The sequence below is a fragment of the Argiope bruennichi genome, chromosome 6, assembly GCF_947563725.1.
Source record: "Argiope bruennichi chromosome 6, qqArgBrue1.1, whole genome shotgun sequence".
NCBI lineage: Eukaryota > Metazoa > Arthropoda > Arachnida > Araneae > Araneidae > Argiope > Argiope bruennichi.
In genome coordinates, this window is record NC_079156.1 from 35,459,502 (window position 1) to 35,474,498 (window position 14,997).

Below are 14,997 nucleotides of genomic sequence, written 5' to 3' on the forward strand. Positions count from 1 at the left end.
TGTCATTTATATAATAATGAAAGCAGTTCTTCGACATTCTAAATACTGGCCAATATTGTGAAAATATCTTAACAGTGTTGTTGGGCATTTTATGCTAATATGTCCGAATTTTCCTTCATTTAGCAAGAAAGTACACACTTGCTTATAGACACGTGAAAAAAAATTGCAACTTCAAAAGACTGGCAACAGATTAAACGTCGTCATGTTTTAGCTTTTAATCAACAAGGAATATTGGTTTTACATTTCAACGAAAGCCTATAAACAGCAAACATTTTTCAATCATTTAAGCATCGATTAATTCAAATCGAGAGCGTGTTTCTATAAATTAAATAAATATCTTTCAGGTTTGCCGTGCAATCATTTCAAGAAGCTATGAAATTACAGTTCTTATATTTTTAAAATGTTATTTTCGAACAAAGGGGTTAATCTTTTTCGCTTTTTGTTAAATATATCCTTGTAGGAGTATTCTTTTGTAATTACAATTTTAACTGAAAAAAATAAAGCAATCTTACTTGTATTCTGTCCACAGTTTCCCTGTGTTCTTTCTTCAAATTTAAGATCATGTTTTGCACCTCTGAAAAAAAAATATTCATAAAAATAAATAATACATCTCAAAGAAATGAGTAACATGATTTTCATACTATTCGATACATAACTTTATTCATAACCAAAAGATGCTGCAAAATCACAACCAGCCGGTTTACGTAATCCTTTATAAGGAATGAACCATTGCAGAGGTAGCCATTCCCGGAGAATCCTCGTTTATGTAGTTTTCTGATTTGGAATTTTTTTCCTTCCCCCCCCCCTTGACTTTAAAGCTCTGGCTTGTAAATTTTATATAAATTTATTCTAAATCACATACATATACTGGTTGTCAGAAGTTATAAGCATTAGAATTTCAATCATTTCATTAAATTATACTGTCTAAAGTTCTAATCACTTTTTTAATATAAGCTTCCTGCCCCATAGGGTCCAAAAAATGATAGATAGGAGGAGACCTGAAAAAAAGGAGGAGGAAATTATTCGGTTCCATCGATAGAGTACATACATTCAGACTCAGTTCTGGAAGCGAAGCCGCTCTCATGCCACTTAATTTCAACTGACTTCTCGCCCCTTTTCACCATCCTTATTTCAACCATTAACCATTATTTTAACAGCAATGTATATAATCTTAAATATGTTCACAACTTTCTTAATATTAAAAATATTTTTCTTAGGTAGAAGAAAAATATATCTGCGCATATAGCGATTGACTAAGAATTTAATGAATTCATTAATAAAATTCCAAATACAAAAAAAAAAAGGTGTTAATTACAGATTAACTTTTCTTGGAAAAAAATCAATAAAAATGCAATTGCAAGTGTTTCTAAAAGTGTAAAAGAAATTTTAATAAAGATTGAAGAAAGACACACTGTATGCTACACAAACTTTTGAGATATGCTGCGCATGTTAGACAAATGACTGACAAAAACGAGTCTGCATACATCCATAATCTAAAAATGTAGCACCTCTTTTTCCCCTTGTTTAGAGAGCGCCCCCCTTGTGGCGTTTTACAGAAGACAAGAAGTTGAACGGGAAACCTGCATCCTGAGGTCGACTTTTTCCCTATGCGCAACCCTTGTGCTAACGCCGAATGCTTTCGGCTGGAAACGGTGGAATCCCTCCACAAAACTGTTTTCTTTAACCTAATTTTCTATGTGTGTTTGTAAATTTTGTAGTGTAGCTGTGTTTGTGAAGATTAAAAATATTGTATTTAAAATTGGGCAGTTCTTTAGAAAATCACAACACACCCACTATAAAGGCTTATACTCAGTATACTTCCAGAATGCTTATAGAGAATTGTGCGATTTCATAGATAAGGAATTTGAACAGTGAGAATATTTTTATTGCGATTATTATGTACTAAAAAAGGTTTCATTTTCTTGATTGAAGATATACGAATGATTATTTAAATTGTGTTAAATGACTGAAACTAATGAAAAGTAATGGAAATGAAAGATGATAAAATGATGTAGGAAGTGATTTGCAGAAATTTCGAGACTAGTTTTGCGTGCGAATCTGAAATCTTGTGTGAGATTCGATAAACTTATTACCTAGACATAGAGCAAGATTCAACAAGTTTACGATGAAGCCATGAGTCGAACAAAGTATCGTAAATAGAACACGCGCTTAAAGAACGAAATAAGATCACAGAGATCCACCACGCACCGTACGAGATACTTGATATGGTTCAAGAAGTGAATTTTCAGAAATGGCATCTATATTTTTACTACGGCGCAAAGAGACTAGCATGGCTCTGTTAAGTTGGCAGTTGACTTTCGAATAAATGCTGTTAGGAGATTGCAATATTGTTTCTTTGTTATATTAGTTTTATATCTGGAAGAACCAATAGAGATTGTTAACGAATATCAATCAGGCCAATGACCCTCGACTTTGGCGATTAAACTGAAAGTTCTTGAAAATACAAGAATTATGGCTCTATCTCTAATAGGAACAGAGATCTGGTGATTATTCTGAAGAATTACATATGATATCACATACTGACTAATAAGTATAAATACCAAAGTAATCAATTCGTAGAGCTAGAAAAACATGGAATGCTATTAACAGCACTATTCTTCTATTTAATTTAAGATTTGCCGACTGCTTGTGATATTTGTCGCTCCAAGTGCTATTCTTTGTGATCCATTTTGGATACATTTTTGTTACCTAGGCTTCGTATTTCTTGTAATTAAGAGTAGTTTTTCATTATCAATATTATTAAATTTCATTCACCATTCATCTACTTGATAACTTATAATATGAAACAGAATATGGTTCACGGATAAATGGTAGAATTGTAAAAATAAATAAATAAGTGTACTTAGAGCATTGTTTTCTGATATTTTGACTAATATATGTCCAATCATGTGCTACAAACGAACGAAACGTAGTTAAATCTGGTAAACTTACATTAGCATCTGTCTCTTACCCAATCAAAAGAGATTCCTTCAGCATCAAGAAATTCTTACGTCACACTCGCCAACTAATCAAAGCCAGACTATATTTTGAAGATGAAAGTCTATCCTTGCAGATAAATAAAATTGTATCTTGACAATAGAGCTAGTGTTAAATCTTTTTTAATAACCCTTCATACAATACATAGTACCAATTTCTGAAGTTCAAAATATCCATGTCTTTGTCAATTAAAAATGAAGAATTGAATTTTTAACACTAATTAAAAATGAAAGGAAGAAAATAAAGTAATGCCTACCGGCTTCGCTAAACGTTTGTCCAGATTTATTTTCAGATACATCAGAGGCCGTCGTCGTGGGCCACACGCTCGGAGGCAGTTTCCCAGGAGGCGGGGCACTTGAAGTTCGGGATTCAGAATGCGTCCAATAATACATGAGGTCCGGCTACAGAGAAAAATACATTTAATACTTTAAAAAATAGACTTTTATTAGTATATTCAAAAGGAGAATGTTTAAAATTTTAATTGTTTTCTATTTATTAATCTACAATTTATAACTCATTATTATAAAAATAGCAGAATCTGGATATCAATTTATTCTCAAATTATCCCCCAGAGGACGCCATGTGCATAAAATCGTTACAATTTAAACTTTCAATTAATTTATGATAATATTAATACAGTGTATTGTCACTGAGAGCTTACCAGGGTACAATATTTCAGAATATTAACACATCAGAAACTAAATAAAAAATCAATTACAAATTTCCATTGTTAGAAACATAAAACAAGACAAGTTAAATAAAAATGTGTAAACAAGAAAGCAGTGCGTGTATAATAAGATTAAACCGTAGGTTCTAAATATTTTTTCAAGTAATTTTAATAAATTATACGTTTGGGATCTGACAAACATAATTAGCTATCATCATCATTTAATAGGAATTTTTATTATGATTAGAGATGAATGGGGAACATTATCAGAAAAATTTTTAGCAGAAAGAAGAACCAAATTGATTTTTGATAACTCTTATTACGATTCAAAGCAAGAGATTTAAAAAATATATATCATCATCCTGTTTTTCGTTATAACTTCGATAAGTTTATTTTATTATTATTATCTATGATACGAGCCAATTGAATAGCCCATTAACACATTACACCTCATAATGGATGCCAAATGGAAAATTCCAAGGAGTTAAAATAAATGGACGTAGGTATGTAATCAGGAATCAATCACCTTTTATGGATTTTGGATTCAAAATTTCAAATTTTATCAAAGTGTGAATATACTGGCAATTCAAAATTGAAACAAGGCCAATTCTTCAAATAGCAGATTGCAGTAGACCTCATAAACCCGGCACTGCGCCAGCCCCTCTAGTCTGATAGTCTGGCATTTTCAGAAAGGAGGGAGGGGTGCATAAAGGGAAAATAAATCGCTGCATGCGGATTTCTGTGACCTTGGCGCAGACATAAATAATACTGAATCGTATGACGTAATATTTATTATAAATAGTATGGTTTTCAGCATAGTTTTGTACATATTTTCTGCAATAAATAAAAGCTTTGCAATTAAAAAATTTCTTAAAATGAACTTTTAATAATCCGATAATGCTCTGGTTTGATATATGCCGGATTACTGATAGTCTATAACAATCTATATAATAATCATTATCTCTTTTTGCCATTGCCTTGTGCGCATGCCTGCGAACTGTTCTTCTATATAAAGAACTCAAAGATTGTGTTTGTATCTTCTCTCTCTTTCTTTTAAAATGGATTGTCAACCATTTTATATTTTGTATCGAGTTTTAGTTTTAATTATATTAACTAAATACATTTAATTAATTTGTTATTTTTATTGAATTCATTGGTATTGATTGGAGGAGATAACAGCGGATCATTTATCTTTAACGCTACAAGTCTATTATGCTGATTTTGAAAAATAAAACCTTTTTTTTTTTTTTTCCCTAGAATGTTTGTAAAAGCGACCTATATTACATGCATATCTGGATATAATTATTTATTATAAAATTATATGAAAACGATATTAAAAGAAATCGTTAAAAATAAGAAGAAAACAAAAACAGATTTAGAAGAAGAAATAATAATAATAATAATAACTTACACGAAACAGATTGGCGAGGGGTGCATTTTCATCTTCGATTTGCCTTAAGACCCCCGCAGCCAAAAGGTTCGTACAAAACTGAGCAGCCAGGATTTTGAGATCTTGTTTGGAAAGAAGGAACCGTAAGTAATGGTCATCCGGAAAGGCAGAACACAGCCAGTGAAGAAGCATCTGACCTATAAGAAAGAACAAATATATAAATATAAATAAAGGAATAAGAACTACCATCAATTGTTTCGAATATGGTAAATATTCAAGTTGATATTACTAGTGGCATTTAACTTTCATTAGTATGCCATTATTAATACCAATAATAAATGAAATGGTGAGCAAATAAGAGATATCTCATAAAAAATCATTAACAAGATATAAAACTTTTGCTACAATAATATAATTGTTTATTAAACTAGTGGCATTAAGCACAGCGGCATTCTCTGTCAAACATCCCTCCCTCTAATTACTTGAAAATTTTATATTAATAAATTATAAGAAATGAAAAATGAAAAAAGAATCAATTATCTTACATACACAATATGCTTGTGAAAATCTTGACTCAAAATGACGAAAGAGTTTCTTCTTGCTACCTAATATAACGTACAATGATACAGAAATTTAAGAATTGGAACCTCTTTTTTTCTTCTAATTTGGTATCTTATTCGAAATAATAAACATTCATTTATGTCATTTAATAACATGTAAATACGAGGAATTGAAACATTAGATTAAAAAAAGGCAGTTGGAGTTAACAAAACTTCCTACATACGTTGGAATTTAAAACATCTTTACATATTTTTAATATCGAAATTTTTGTAAGTTGGCAAGCGTTCTGCATTTTGAGATATGCATGAAGAGATACGAATGACACTAAAATCGTTCAAAATGCTAAACAAGGTACACGGCTGGATTTAGAGCTACCAAATCTGATAGGTAATTACTTCTTGAGTAAGAGGTGTTCACTAAAAGACGATTTTCCGAATTTTTAAATAAAAACTAAACAAAATGTTTACTTTTTTCCCTCAAATATTATGGACCATATCATATAACAACCACTTTTATATCATTTTTAAAATTAATAAAAAAATCTTTTCAGTTATATAAATTTTATTACCGTATAATTTTGTCCCCTAATTTTAACAAATTTTTAAAAATATTTTATTTTTAAATGTTATTGTAAATATATTGAAATTTTTAAATACATTTACAATAATCACTGGCTTTTTTTTTTATACTTATATGTATTGCGACGATAATAAATATATTTTTGCGCACATTATCGCTACTTTATAATCAAGAGAAAACTTTAAAAACAAAATAAAAATAGACAAATGAGATCAAAAATATTGTAATGCTACGATGTTTCTGATTAAAAAGTACGAAACTCCTTAAACTTCATTTATTTAGGAATTGCTGATTGATACAGTTATTAATTGTTGAGAACACTCACTGTTTTAATATCATTTCATCATACATTTCATTTAAAGTCTTTTGCTTACAGATCGCCATTTTCTAAATACAATTATCTTGAAAAATACATTGCCAGAAATCGTTCAGGGAATACTGAAAATGATAAGCATTCTTGTCACTGAGCGTTAAGGGTAAAAATATCACCAAATGTTCACTGGTAAGCATATTTACCACTCTATTGTAGGTAATTTAAAACAACTTTATATAATTTTTTTTAGTTGGAAATCATGGAATTCAAATTCAGTAATATCTTACATTAAAGTTTGAAGATCATTTTGCATTTATTAGGCTAGCTGGGCGGATTGCTATATTGCATGAAAATAAATTAGTGAAATCTAATGCAATTTTATTAATGACATCCTAGTCACGTTTTGATTTAAGAAATAAACTAAAATGTCGTAAACTACAATATTCAAATAATCAATACATCAAAATTGAAGTCAAAATATCATAAAATCATCAACAGAAAGATTTCGAACCTTAAGAAATTCCAACTACATCAACCGTTTTTGTTCATTTTTGAAAGTGAATGCTGAATTTAAATTAAATAAATTCAATAACAAATAATGATAATTAAATATAACTTAAATATATATTAATTAACAAGGTTTAATTTTAAATGCAAACTTTAAGAAAATAAACAGAATCGTTTGAAATAATCGGCCGAAAAATGTTAAGCCTAAGCCTCATTAGCGAGGGAAAAAAATGCCGAAGCCTTACTCATTTGGCGGTGGGGAAATGAAGATTTTTTTGGCGGGAAAGTTAGTTTTTAATTAATAATTAAAAATCAAATTAAAATTTCAAAAAAAGGGACCCCAGGTGCACATTCCCGACCTCCAAGGTATACACGTACCAAATTTGGTACCTGTAGGTCAAACGGTCTTTTCTGTAGAGCGCCAACACACACACATTGAGCTTTATATAAGTATAGATTATTTCATAATCTTCAACATACTATTATCTTGAGATGTCGCTGACTATAGTCTATAATGTTAAGAATTGTCAGGTGATAAACTATAGTTTTGGAACTGAACAGATTGGAAATTTCTCATCCATTCCGAAGAATAAATTTCAGTCTCGAAAACAAATTGTTACTTCCCCCTCCCTTTCAGAATATTGAATAATTCCTTCGACTTCTGTGAGAAAGAACTTGGGGGAAACCGAAAGAGAAGCTTTCATATAAAACTGTCATATCATTTTTCACTCAGATCAAAACTTGGCGTCAAACGATTTTACGCATAACAGATTTGCTGTTGAGCGTATAATTTGATACTAGAATTTTTATTCTTTTGAATGTAGAATACATTGATTTCACATTAAGCTGAATATCGGGATAAATGGTTTCGCATTAACTTGGTTCAACGCATTATTGCTTTTTGAAGCAATTCGGGTTTTTTTCCCCTTTATTTGAGGTAGGAAGTTTCATTTATAACAATAAACAAATTGTGATAGCAAAAAGTGTCGTAAAATAAAAGCTATATGAAGAATTCTGAAAAATGATGATTCCTTAAATGATTAAATATTATTCATGAATCAATCATTTAATAATTTTGGGTATAAAATGGGCGATATCTAAAAAAACTTGTTAATAATATCAACAATTAAGGGACTGTAATTTTTTTTTTTTTTTAAAATTAGCAGTATATCTGAGTTACCTGTTTGATGCCCATTTGTGCAAAGTCGAAATCTATTTTTTGATAATTCATTTAAAATGCAGTCTATCAGAAAAAAGTTCGTAAGATATTTAGAGTTAGTAGATTCCCAAAAGCAGCAAGAAGAAACGCTGCAGAAATGTGCTTAGTTATATTCAAATATAATTCTGAAACAACTAAAACAGAATTAAAGGAAAACTTTATTCTTTAATCTTTTTGATAAACGATATTTAGCAGAGAAACATTTTAATTCAATTGTCTTCACTCAAAATGGATTTTAATTTTATGAAGGATTTTTGAAATCATCAAATTAATATTTATAACAAGATATACCACTTAAAAACTCAAAGTGATTATTCAAACTCATGCAGAACCAAAATATGCTTTCTTTAAAATTTACCTATTTTTTTTAAATGTGCATTTTTAATAACAAAAGCTTACCGATTACATGGTTAATTTCAGCCAAAATCTATTTAACCACAAAAATCGTATAAAATTAAATTGACAAAACAATTACACATAAACATTTTAATAAAAGTCGTGATTTCACTCCAAACTTAATATCGTTATTTTTTCAAATTATAAAATAATTATTTGTCACTTCAAATAAAATTTTATTTTCAATGCTCAGTTAACAAAAAGTAATATATCGACGTAAACTATCACATTTCAATACCTACCGTACATCTAATAGAAATAGAAATAAAAGTTGAAATACAAAAACGTTAAAACAGACCTTCTGATTTAAAAAACAAAATTAAAATATGAATTTATAATATGGGAGAAACGGCCAGGCTGCTATTAAGAGCTGAAGATATCATGATACTAAAATTTGTATCACTATTTTATTTGGATCTTTTTTTATAATAGAACATTGAAATAACAAAATTATTAAATAAATTTAATAGGATTATTTGATACAAAAATCTCATTTGCTCGCTCTTTTTCTTTTTTTTTTTTTCAAAACGTACACTTTTACAAATTGGATTACAACAGAACTGATTGGGTTTATGAAATAAACATTGAAACTGGCATACAAAGACAACCAAAATTGATATTAAACTCTCGAAATTCAAGTTCCAAAATCTCACAGAAAAATAATAAAAAATTTTTTTTGTCCAAGTTTAATATTTTTATGACATCACCCTTTTGTTCTAGTCATGACAAAAATTTAAAAGCTCTCCTATTATATCATTTTTGTTCAAAGAAAATCCAAAGTATTTCAGAATCCTTTATCAGTAATAAATTCTACAAATATAAGATTCACTTCAATACCGGAATTCGAATTCTTCGCATTCTTTTTACTATCAACAATCCCTCCTCTCTCTATCCTTAGGATTTAATATTACATCACGAAAACCAGCTGGCACGAAAACCAAGCCATAGAGTGGTGTCATCAAAATATATTTCATTTTTCGAGAAAAGTTCTCCCTGCTGGTTTATTAACTGCCGTTTACAAGGACGTCGAAGACAAGGTCGTTTAAAAGGCATTGTTTTAATAAAAAAAAAATGAAATAGCTATCATAAAAGCCATTTTTATCGATCTGATATAGATTTCAGAAAAGGAAATATAAACATATTGAAAATTTTAGAACTGTGTAATAGTCAACTGAAAGTTGTTTTAGAAAATATATATAGAAAAACACATGTAAAAACCGACGATCCAAAAAGTGAAGTAGAAGATAGCTTTAAAAAAAATTAGAATTAATAAAGATGCCAAAAGAACAAACATTAATAAAAAGGGAAATGTGCTTGTGCAATAACATACTCGATCTTTATTTTATCTTTTTAGCTAATGAAATATCCGAGTCACTAATTTATTCATTTTTAATTTGTTTTATTAAAATTTATTCGAGGTTTCATTCTTTTAATTCTATATCTAACTATCCCCACATCTCTTTTAATGTGATAATTTCTAATTAATCTAAGTTCTAAACAGAATTTTTTAATCATTCGAAGCCCGGTTTCATTGTAAATTAAACTTCTGAGTTGTGCAAGCTATTATTATTATAAAGCTACTATTATTATTTTGTAATCAAAACATTTGAAACGTCAAATTGTTTTATAAAACTATATAAGCTCAGAATAGTTACTCGCGGTCTCTCTTTCCAACTTTCTGCCTTTCTATTTGGTTCTATATGCTGAATTCGTTATGGCTTTTAACAAAGAATCTTGATAATAGATCAAACTTCTATGAAATTATGAAAAATAAAGAATACTACGATTGCTTTTCTAAATCATGTTACATATATGTATATATATATATAAACAATTAAAATTATTTTTTAAAAGTATGTCCAGTTATTCGATATATGAAAAAGGAAAGGCATTCACAACTTATACACCTCTTTTTAAAAGAGCTTTTTATTACAATTTGGCATTTATTTTAAGTACTTGAAGTGATATTGCAGTCCAACTTGGACAAAGTTACAGAAATTTGATTCCATGAAACGTATGAAGGCGAAATTTGAATTCAAGAAAAATAAAAGAAAAAAAATTAATTTGAAGAACACGGATAAATTGAATTTATTGCATGTTTATGTGCAAGAGAAAGAGAAAAAGAGAAAAAATATTTTTATGTTTAATAAAATAATTGAAACCTTATTCCTAATCCATTTACATCTGGTGTTTTTTAATTTAATTTTATTTATTAAAAAAAGAGTTCCTTTAGCAATATAAGCTCGCATTCATAAATTTAAAAGAAAAAAAATTCTTTTTTATTTCAAAAATTCGTGAATTTATCACAAAGTTTTAAAATAAAATATATCATTAAACTTTATCGCTCTCCAATTTCAGTTCGGGTTTCTGATTGGAGAAAAATGGAGCATAGCTGTTGAGTTGACAGCATGACGGAAGCATTCATTTCAAATTAAACTCCAGGTGTTTCTGAACGAAATGACAATCAAAAGTTACCGAAATACTGGACTACACCTTAATGCCGTTATTTCTCATGTACACGTAACAATAATAATAATAAAAACTCTTTTAAACGTCATAATTTCTTAAAGTTTTAAATTTTGTAAATAGCTCAAGAAAGATGTAAATTAATTTCGTGACATTAACTAACGTACTTCATTTTATATCGACATTTATATACATGCAAATATTTCTAAAACTGGGAAGTACTGTCAAATTCTTCAGATACAAGGCATTTATTTGCACATTTTTTGAATGCAGATATTCTTTGTATATTCAGAAGTAGCCTCATAAAATAATAACAGAAGAAGCAAATCATTTCTTGCATAGCAGAATAATCATATGCAGGAATGTGTGCTCAACAGTGCGATCTTAAAGTGAACGCAGACCTGATTTTCCAAAAGCAGACATTTTTTTACCATTTAGAGCTGAAATTTCGATAGAAATGAAAAAGACTAACTCCATTCTAAAATGTTCTCTTATTTCTTGATTCAATTCCACCTTTTTTTATTTAATGAATGCAACAGAAGTTCTGTAAAAGTGCTGAAATCGACAAGTTCCCAAACTCCAAGTGAAGGGATAAAAATTCGTCGATCTATCCAAATTCTCTTAAAAGATCCCTATAATTCCCTTACTTAAATCGGCATAAGAATTTCCCTATCAGAATCTCAAATCATTAGCATAAATATTTCGTTCGCTCTTTTCTCTTTTCACTCTTGTGTTGAGATGTAGACGTACCTTTTCGCTTCTTGCTTGTACATAGATTATGCCTCTCGGGATGAAATACAAGCGAAGTTTAAAAATTCAAAATGTCTTTTCTCTCTTTGAAAACGCAGCGAACGCAGACCAGATTTTCCAAAAGCATTTTTACCATTTTGAGCTGAAATTTCGATAGAAATAAAAAAGAACAATTGTCATTCGTTGTTTAAAAAAAAAAAATCTCAACCGCAAATTTAAAAAGCACTAGACAAACATATACAGTAGAGTTTTCCATGGAATTTCAGGACACGAGCAATCGGTCCTCAAATACCGAAGCTGCAATTCTACCTTTAGGCCACCAAAGCCCAACAGACTTTTTAGAAACTTAACAATTTCTTACTATTTTTGAATTATCCGATAGTAATAGAAGATTTTTTTTAAAAATTAAATGTACTTTTTCAAAAAAAAAAGCTTTAACAGCGGGTTTAATGTGCAACAAACTCGGCGGATACATAGCGGATTTTCGGCAGGATCGAAATTCTAGTTTATGAATCCGAAATTACCACTTTACAACTAGGCTATCAAAGCCCAAAAGACACTCCCGGAATCCAATTTTTAACCAATTTTGAAATTTTTGATAAAAATAAAAAAATTTATTTGAAAAAAGAAAAATATTTATTTAAAAAAAAGAGCCTCAAATATCTAAGGAGCAGCAAAGTCACAAACATGGCGAAATTTGAATTGGCATTGAGTGTCACTGCACCAACAAGCACTAAAACACAAGAAATACTTTGAACTTTGAAATAAATCCAGGTAGAGATTTCAAACACACATACACATGGAAAAAAATAACATAGAAATTTATACAAATAAGCTGGGGAAAAAGAGGGGAAAAACGTCAGTAAAAGATCAGAGAAACTTCTGAAATTTAGAAATAAGCTCAGCTGAGAATTTTTTTGAAAATTAAAACGTTCCATGTCGACTAAAAATGGGATTCAGCAAAATAGAGGTAAATCATTTAAACTTGTATTCATTTCAAAAGAGCAATAAATCCTATTTAAAGGTAGAAATAATTTCTTATTGTTCTTAAGCTCTTTACAATTTTCAGTAATCGACTTTACACAATTGCCTCTTCAAACCTCGATTTCTCTTTTTCACCCCCTTCCCCGTCCCTTTCTTGAAGCAATTAGTGAACTATTTCAGGAAGAATCGATAGCCAAGAATAAAATGATACCAGTCTGGGAAAATGAAAAAGGTTTTTGATCCAGCCTTTTTCTGTTTTTGGTTTTCAGAGCTCAAGTAAATGAAAACAACGCTTTAATTACGAATTCCTGAGGTAACGTTTATTGGTCATAGAAATACACTTTTGAGAAGAAAGAAATGTTATGTAATAAAATATAAAAGCTAAATGGAAATACAGTACACTCCCGAGTATCCGGTTCACGATTATCCGACTTCCGTACTATCCGGCGTAGATTTCTTTTCTCATTACTAAATGAGGAAAGCAAGGCGTTGCATTGGCAACATTGCCAAGGCATTGGAAGCGGGCTAAAATTTAGAAGCAATCATCTATTAAGGACTTTTTTCAAAAACTAAAAAATTGTGAGTTTTTAATCTTATCTTAGAGTTACATTTCATATCTCTGTAATCATTTATCAGTGAAAAATAAAAGCAATTTGAGTCAATTTTCTTAAGAATCATGCCTACGATTTAAGTTAATCGTTTGTTTATGTTTCCTACCTTTAAGTTAGGCGTTGCGGAATTTATGTTAAAAAGTAAACAGTTTACATCCTTTAACTTACTTTTTCTCTACACAATTCTTGAAACTTGCAGTGCAGTATAGAAACATATATAAACTACCAGTGCAGAGCCTTCTATTATAACTCGACACGTTACTGGCAACTTGCTTCAATAATTCACAGGGAAGCGGCCGTGTTTACATTCTACGAGGCTTGCAATAAATGGAGGGCTTAAAATTCAATAAGAAATGAGAAAATATGCATTATAACAGTGAGTTTTGGTAAAAATCTTTGTCTTCTGGTATTGGTGGGCAAAGAAATGAGTTCATAAAACTCTGACCTATCTGGCTTTTTTGATATCCAGCCTATCCTTCCGCCACATAAGGCCGGATACTCGGGAATGTACTGTATTTATGGAACTATGTCACCAATTAAAATTAAATTTGACAAAGAGCTATGATTTTAACATCAAGATCATACACTAAATTTCATTTTTCTACGCATCAGGGTTTTATGACTTATCACATTTACATTCGTGCGAATGTATAGACGGAGAGACGGATATGGTTTAAAATTTGATACGGATCTATTAGGGGTGATCCAAAAAAAATTTAGAAGGCAAAGGAAAAATGCTTTATCAACAATAGACACAGGATACAAATGGTAATTAAGAGGTGGTCACTTCTCTACATAATCACCAAACCTGTTGAGGCATTTATCACTGCGCTGGACCCATTTGTTTGACTCGTCTTGGTAATAATCAGGTCCCTGGCTATTGATCCAGTTTTCGTACCTTTTTGAACATCACCGTCTGATATGAACTTTGTTTCGGATACGTGTTCCTTCAATGCCGGGAAAAGGAAATAATCACTGGGAGCCAAATCGGGGCTGTATGGGGGTGGCTCCAGACCTCCCACCTAAACGTTTCCAGCAATCTCTCTGCCCGCTTCAAAAGAATGTCACCATTTCGCCTCCTTTGTCTACTCATTGCTTCATCCCTGTACACTTCTTCGCCCCCGTACAAGCCGACTTGTCTGTGAATGTTCGATGAGGACACATTCTTGGACCATAAAGATCGTATCATGGCTATGTGCGAAGCCATTTCTCTAGACGTCTTATTGTCGCTGTTCCAGGTCTCACTACTAACACTATCTGCTCGAAGGACCGGTATAAAAAAACTAGCGCCATCTGTCTCCACTCTGGGTAACAATATTCCCATTCACAATTGCTACTTTCCAAGGAACCGGTATAAGAAAACTAGCGCCATCTGTCTCCACTCTGGGTAACAATATTCCCATCCACAATTGCTACTTTCCAAATGCTGCTGCTTGTAAACTTTTTTTTTTTTTTTTTTTTTTTGGATCATCCCTCGTAACTTTAGATGCTGAAATTGTGCGCTGAATTTTATCAAATTATCTCTTCACATTTTGAAATTATTCAGTTCTCATGCAG

At 30.4% G+C, this 14,997-nt stretch overlaps 1 protein-coding gene across 3 annotated transcripts in view; it reads right to left on the reverse strand.

Annotated features, from left to right (window-relative positions):
• Positions 1–14,997, reverse strand: part of LOC129972797 (formin-1-like) — an 81,791-nt gene that overhangs the window by 16,920 nt on the left and 49,874 nt on the right. For all 3 annotated transcript variants that reach the window (XM_056087069.1, XM_056087067.1, XM_056087068.1), the window contains exons 3-5: positions 5,076–5,251; positions 3,254–3,398; positions 513–574 (exon numbers count right to left, since the gene is read on the reverse strand). In XM_056087069.1, coding sequence (XP_055943044.1) covers positions 513–574; positions 3,254–3,398; positions 5,076–5,251 — 383 coding nt within the window. The remainder of the gene's footprint in view (positions 1–512; positions 575–3,253; positions 3,399–5,075; positions 5,252–14,997) is intronic.